The sequence below is a fragment of the Microtus ochrogaster genome, chromosome X (assembly GCF_000317375.1).
Source record: "Microtus ochrogaster isolate Prairie Vole_2 chromosome X, MicOch1.0, whole genome shotgun sequence".
NCBI lineage: Eukaryota > Metazoa > Chordata > Mammalia > Rodentia > Cricetidae > Microtus > Microtus ochrogaster.
Window position 1 is genome coordinate 57,600,827 of NC_022026.1, and position 7,220 is coordinate 57,608,046.

Below are 7,220 nucleotides of genomic sequence, written 5' to 3' on the forward strand. Positions count from 1 at the left end.
TTGTAGACCAGGCTGGTCTCGAACTCACAGAGATCCGCCTGCCTCTGCCTCCCGAGTGCTGGGATTAAAGGCATGTGCCACCATCGCCTGGCATGGAAAAGTATTTAGAAGGCAACTGGAAATGTATACTTTAGTAATGTGACCGTAGTTAGTTCTCCTCTGTGGGCTTTCTTTTTCTTTTTTCTTTTTAAAGATAGGGTCTCACTGTGTAGCCCTAGCTGGCCTCCTGAGTCCAGGATAAAAGGCATGTGCCACCATGCCCAGACTGTGGGCATTTAAAAATATTTTTGTTTTATGTGTATGAGTGTTTTGCTTGCGCTTGTGTATGTCCACTGTGCATGGGAGAGTGTGTTGGATTCCCTGGAACTAGAGTTACAGATAGTGTGAGCCTCCATGTGGGTGCTGGAAATTAAACCTGGATCCTCTGGAAGGAAGAACCACTAGTGCTCTTAACTGTTGAGCCACCTAATCAGCCCCCTTTTGATGTTTTTAAGTCATTATTGACTATTTGCTGTTTTTTTACCTTTCCTGTCCCACCTAGGCCTGCTTTATCTCCAAGTTCTTTTGTCATAGCACATTCTTTAGTGGGCTTCCATATTCCATTCTGGCCTCTTTCGGTTTCCCCCTCAGCTGGATAAGGAAAGAAGTCTTTCTTCTCTGTCTTTCTGTAAAGCAGTTCAGTGATTCCTTTCTTCTTGTCTTAGAATGGTTGTTCTTAAATTATAGTTCCTAGACCAGTGGTATCAACACTACTTGGGACTATGTTATGTTCCCCAGCCTGCTTTCCTCTTTTTTTCGTTAGTTTTCCCATATATTCCAACGTCAGCATAGATGTCACCTATGTCTTCCCAAATAGAGTTCCCTACTTAAGGTTTTTTGCCTCTCAAGCTTGAATTTTCTGGGCTGCTTTAGTCATTGCATATAATATACCACTGTGTTTACCTTTGTGTTTGTCTCTTTATGCTCAGAGGCAGAGAATGTGGCATTAAATCCCAATATGGCTGACCTGGTGGCACAGGCCCATACCACCACCTAAAGCAAGAGGATTTTAAGTTCAAGGTTTGCCTGGACTACAGAAGAAGTTCAAACCCAGCCTAGACAGTTTAGTGAGACCCTGTCTCACAATAAGAAAAGTAAACAAAGGACAGGGAATATACCTCAGTGATGGAGTACATACTGATCTTTAATCCTCAGTACTTATTCTGTCTCCCATCCTTAAAAAAGCCTTGAAATGTGGCACTAGTTGGGAAGAAGAGGGTTGATAAACGTCTGAAGTGGGCAGGGTGAATTGAGCCAGCAGAAGTCTAAATGGGGCAGTGTGCTTTGACCTTTGTTAGGGTGCAGTGGAGTCTATTGCCATGAAGAACCCTAAGGAGAGGACAGCTTTATTTGAAGAAATAAGTCGCTCTGGGGAGCTAGCACAGGAGTATGACAAGCGAAAGAAAGAAATGGTGAAGGCTGAAGAGGACACGCAGTTTAATTACCATCGCAAGAAAAATATTGCAGCTGAACGCAAGGAAGCCAAACAAGAGAAGGAAGAGGTCGGTGGCCTGGCTGCCTCTTAGATCTAAGGGACCAAGATAAAGGCAGTGTCTTACTGATCCCCTGTCCCCATTCCTCTTTGCATAGGCGGACCGCTACCAGCGCCTGAAGGATGAGGTGGTACGAGCCCAGGTACAGTTGCAGCTCTTTAAGCTGTACCATAATGAAGTGGAGATCGAGAAGCTCAACAAGGAACTGGCCTCTAAGAACAAGGAGATTGAGAAGGACAAGAAGCGGATGGACAAGGTAGAGGATGAGCTGAAGGAGAAGAAGAAAGAACTGGGCAAAATGATGCGGGAGCAGCAACAGATTGAGAAGGAGATCAAGTAAGAGGCGTGCCCAGGCCTGGAACCTGTGGGAAACTAGCAATTGTGCTATCTCTTGGGATCCTTTGAGCTCAGAGTCTAGTATTTCTACTAATTTGTTTTTTTTCCCCTTGACCCAGGCCTATTTCTTGGCTTTCATTAATACAATAGAGTATTAAGAATTCAGGCTTGGGACAGTAAGGTAGCTCAGCTTTGACATAGCTCATTGGGTAAAGGTGCTTGAAGCCAAGCCTAGTGACCTGGGTTAAATCACTGGGATCCATATGGTGGAGGAGAGAACTGAGTTCTACAAGTTGTTCTCTGATCTCTGCATGTAGGTACACATGTGCTCACATATACTAACGAATGTGTGTGCTTGCTTGTGTGTCTGATACAAGTAATTAAGAAAGAATAAAAGAAGCGGGCCTCTGTGTTGACAAGTTAGCATATAAGAGGAAGCAGTAGGAAGTGGGATGAACAAGAGGACCGACCTTTGAGACAAGCACTGTATCTAGGAGTTTAAGGAATCGGATGAGAAGTGATTCGATCAGATGAAGGCAATTGGGTAAACGTAGGTTTTTTGTGAAGTTTTTAATGAGAGACCTGTCTTAGGGTTTGCTTCGACCTTGTGGGACAGTATTTGACATTTATCAGGATTCAGTGAAATCTGTTGTCATGAAGAACCCCAAAGTTGCAAGGGTTGAAGCAGGCGTGGTAATTTTGTCTTTTGGCGTGACAAGAATGCCAGGATGATGGTAGGTTCCAAGAAGTACTCAAACTGCATCCTTCTGGTTTTCTCTTTTGTTGTTGTTTGGTTGTTTGGTTGGTTGTTTTTTTTCGAGACAAGGTTTCTCTGTGTAACAGGTCTGGTTTTCCTGAAACTTTTTCTCTAGACCATGCTGGCCTCAAACTCAGAAATCTGCCTGCCTCTGCCTCCTGAGTGCTGGAATTAAAGGCATGCACCACCACCTCTGAGCTGTTGGTTCTTGAGGATCTCTAAGGCATTAGGCCCTTTTTCTTTACAGTGTTTCCACAAGGTTGGCAGGGAATACCAAGGCCCCTCTTTTGGTATGAGAAGCCTGGGAGCCTACCTTCTGCAGGGCTGATTGTCTTTTTTTCCTTTGGCAAAAGGGAAAAGGACTCGGAGTTGAATCAGAAACGTCCTCAGTACATCAAAGCCAAAGAGAATACCTCCCACAAAATCAAGAAGCTTGAGGCAGCCAAGAAGTCTCTGCAAAATGCTCAGAAGCATTACAAAAAACGTAAGGGTGACATGGATGAACTGGAGAAAGAGATGTTGTCCGTGGAGAAGGCCCGACAGGAGTTTGAAGAACGGATGGAGGAAGAGAGTCAGAGTCAGGGCAGAGACTTGACCCTAGAGGAGAATCAGGTAAGTCTTGAAAGGGTTGCAGGTGAAAAGCTCAGTAACTTAACATATGCTGACTGAGTAAGCTGTCCTCTTTTTCCTGTTCATAACGCAGGTAAAGAAATACCACCGACTGAAAGAAGAAGCCAGCAAGAGAGCAGCCACTTTGGCTCAGGAGCTGGAGAAGTTTAATAGAGATCAGAAAGCTGACCAGGACCGTCTAGATCTGGAAGAGCGGAAGAAAGTAGAGACAGAGGTAGGCAAAAATTAATGGATGAGGCATGGGGGTGTAACTCTGCAGCAGTGTGTGCTTAGCATATTTACCCTGAATTCAGTTCCCAGCATCAACAACAAGCAAAAAGATCAAGGGTGATAATCCCTAAATAAAGAAATAATGATAGTTTCAATAACAACAGAAGTTTTTATCTGTCAGGCTGCTACTGTGTGTTAAGCACTATGCTTTACATATATTCTTCATTTATGATTGCCTTTAGGGGATAGTTGCTATTATCCTCACCTTCCAAACAAGGAAACTGCATCACAGTGGTAGAGTTATTTGCTTAATAATAATAGTAATCCCATAATTACTTAGCTACAGGCTTAGGATATGAACCTGGGCAGGCTGGCTCTAAAGCTCACACTATTACCAAATATACTTTGCTTACTGCCACTCTAATATTAGTAATAATGATAGAAAGTTCTTATGTTATCCCAAGAGCCTATAATGATCTAGGCGTTCAGCTAACATTTATTTTAGATATTTAAGAGAACATCGTAGGCATTAATATTAATGCACACCCTGTATTAAGTACTTACTGTGTACTCTGTGAAGTGGAAATTACCTACATCTTACAGCTGAGACAGCAGGGTCAGAGTTTGTGAAGCTTTACTTTTCGTGTTAGATTGGTGAGGAAACCTGGACTGGATACAATACCTTTGAGAGGTTTTGGAACCCTTGGAAGCCTTATCTATTAGTGGACTGGACTTTATATATGTTTCTGCTTTTTTTTAAAAGTTATAAATTTATTTATTTTATATCCTGACCACAGTTCTTCCCTCCTCTCCTCCCATTCCTCCCTTACCTTCCCTCTGCCCTCCCTCCCAATACACTCCTTCTCTGTTTCTATTCAGAAAGAGGCAGGCCTCCCATGGATATCAACAAAGCATGGCATATCAAGTTGCAATAAGACTATATACATCTCAATGTATTAAGGCTGGGCAAGGCAGCCCAGGATGAGGAATAGGGTCCCAAAAGTTGGTCAGAGACAGAGACAGCCCCTGCTCCTACTATTAGTCCCACAGGAACACCAAGCTATACAACCATAACATATATGCAGAGGGTCTAGGTCAGTCCCATGCAGGCTTCCTAGTTGTTAGTTGATTCTGTCAGCTCCTATGAACCCAGATTGATTCTATGGATTTTCTTTTAATGTCTTTAACCCCTCTGCTGTTTTGGGAGGCCTCCTGCATTAGTGACAGATTGTGTTGGGCTATTGGAATTTTGGATGAGTGAGGTCAATAAGGGTGTAAGCCAATACCACATGGGCTTGGGTTAACTGACTCACCGTCTAGTAATGGAATGTATTTATTGCCCAGGCCAAGATCAAGCAAAAACTCCGGGAAATTGAAGAGAATCAGAAACGGATCGAGAAGCTAGAGGAATACATTACCACTAGCAAGTATGTGACTGTGCAATACTTCTTCTCTTCTCCTTCCACATCTTCTTGCTCCTCTTCAAGCAGGTCTACCAGAGTCCTTCAGTCACAAATGGTATCTCACCAGACAGGCTAACTCTTGTACTTTCTTTCTTTGCAGGCAGTCCCTAGAGGAACAGAAGAAGCTAGAAGGAGAATTGACAGAGGAAGTGGAGATGGCCAAGCGTCGTATTGATGAGATCAATAAGGAGCTGAACCAGGTGATGGAGCAATTGGGGGATGCGCGCATTGACCGTCAGGAGAGCAGTCGCCAGCAGCGAAAAGCAGAAATAATGGAAAGCATCAAGCGTCTCTACCCTGGTTCTGTGGTAAGACTGGAGAGTCCTCTTTCTGAGCATGTATTCAGACTTCCTGTCAACCTTCTCAGTCACCCTGTGTTACATGATAGACTTTCCTTTGGGAGACACGATACACACATATCTACTCACCTCAGAAAGGAAACCCACGACACAACTAAGTAAGGTTGCTCTAAAGTCTAACATGGTGAACTAATTAATGACTTTTTACTGGGGTTACTAACAGGAGTATGAGTGAAGGGTAACTTAAAAGAGCAGGAATGACTCAAAAAGAAAAAAGCACCCATGTCACCAAAATGCCCACTCCAGTGGCATGTGACAACTCACAAAAGTGACAATCTTGGAGCTTTTGGCACAGTTTTTGGACAGCTCAACAGTTAAGAATCTCTTATTTCTGCAGTTGTCTGTCTGAGACTTCTTCTTAGCAGGTGTTTACTTCTTCTATAAAGCTGAGAAAGGCCTTCCACTTGCCCAAAAAGGAAACTAAAGTGTCTACCTCATGAGGCTCCTCTTTCCTTCTGGGGGTAGTGCCAGTGGGAAGAAGATTGCTGTTTAACACTATGAAGACAGGATAGCTAGTCCTACCTTTATATCTGGGAAAATGGAAAGTCAGCTAAAATATCCTATCCAAACAAACAGCTTGGGCTGGAGAGGTGGTTCAGAGTTAAGACCATTGTCTGCTTTTCCATAGGACCTGAGCTTGGTTTCCAGCACCCACGTAGTAATTCACAATCTCTGTGACTTCAGTTCCAGAGAATGCAACACCCTCTTCTGGACTATGTGGCCACTAGTCACACATACACACATTTGTGTAGATAAAACACATACATATAAAATAAAAAATAAATTAAAAAAAGAAAAGAAGCAAAGTTTGTGAGAGACCTGCTGTTCATGCTCAATTTATCCTGACTTTTTTTTTTCAGTTTTAAAAATTTTGATGATTAATGATTAAGAGCAGTTGCTGCCCTTTCAGAGGACCTAACATATCAGCTGGCTCACAACTGCTTATAACTACAGCTCCAGGGGATCTGGTGCTTCTGGCCTTTGAGGGCATATGTACGTACATACAAACACACACACATAATTGCAAATAATAAAAATAAAAATGTTTGTGTGTGTGTGTGTGTGTATTTGTGAGTATATGTGCCACAGCAAGAATGGATCCAAATTGTTTGAGACAGGGTCTTGTGTTGGGTTTTGCCTTTTTTTTTAAAAAAAAAGAAAAGATTTCTGTGTATGATTGTTTTGTCTTCATGTATGTATGTACACTACATGCACAGACAAAGAGTAATTGTGTTTCTTTGAAAACCACAAGAAACTATAGCAAATTAACCAATGGAGTAGTACATAGAAACTTAATTTTCAGTTGGATGGTCAAAACCATAGGTCACAGTCTAGGCTTATAATTGTAATCCAAAGTGAAAGGCCATCTTATGGGACTGAGTCCTTAACATGTGATATCTGTCTGATGCTACCTCAAGATATGCGTCAGAACTGGATTATAGGACACACAGCTAGTCTATTGGTGTGTGGAGGTGTCTGTGTCTTTGTTTGCATTTGTGGGTATATACTTGTGAGTGAGGGTGCCCAAGGAGGCCAAAAGATCCTTTGGAGCTGGAGTTACAGGCAGTTGTGAGCCATCTGACATGAATACTAGGAACTGAGCTCAGTTTCTCTGCAAGAGCAGCAAGCACTCTAATAGCTGATGCATTTCTCTAGTCCTGAGCTTTTGAGTTTCTTTTTTTGTTTGTTTTGTTTTGTTTTGTTTTTCAAGACAGGGTTTTTCTGTAGCTTTGGAGCTTGTCCTGGAACTAGAATTTATAGACCAGACTGGCCTTGAACTCACAGAGATCCACCTGCCTCTGCCTCCCAAGTGCTGGGATTAAATTTGTGCTCCACCACTTCCCAGTGCTTTTGAGTTTTTTTTTTTTTTTTTCGAGACAGGGTTTCTCTGTGGTTTTGGAGCCTGTCCTGGAACTAGCTCTTGTAGACCAGG

General features: G+C 42.7%; 1 protein-coding gene across 2 annotated transcripts in view; it reads left to right on the forward strand.

Annotated features, from left to right (window-relative positions):
* Smc1a (structural maintenance of chromosomes 1A) overlaps window positions 1-7,220 on the forward strand; it is a 44,774-nt gene that overhangs the window by 10,801 nt on the left and 26,753 nt on the right. For both annotated transcript variants that reach the window (XM_005358889.3, XM_026784785.1), the window contains exons 4-9: window positions 1,338-1,541; window positions 1,630-1,868; window positions 2,979-3,237; window positions 3,329-3,469; window positions 4,810-4,892; window positions 5,029-5,236. In XM_005358889.3, coding sequence (XP_005358946.1) covers window positions 1,338-1,541; window positions 1,630-1,868; window positions 2,979-3,237; window positions 3,329-3,469; window positions 4,810-4,892; window positions 5,029-5,236 — 1,134 coding nt within the window. The remainder of the gene's footprint in view (window positions 1-1,337; window positions 1,542-1,629; window positions 1,869-2,978; window positions 3,238-3,328; window positions 3,470-4,809; window positions 4,893-5,028; window positions 5,237-7,220) is intronic.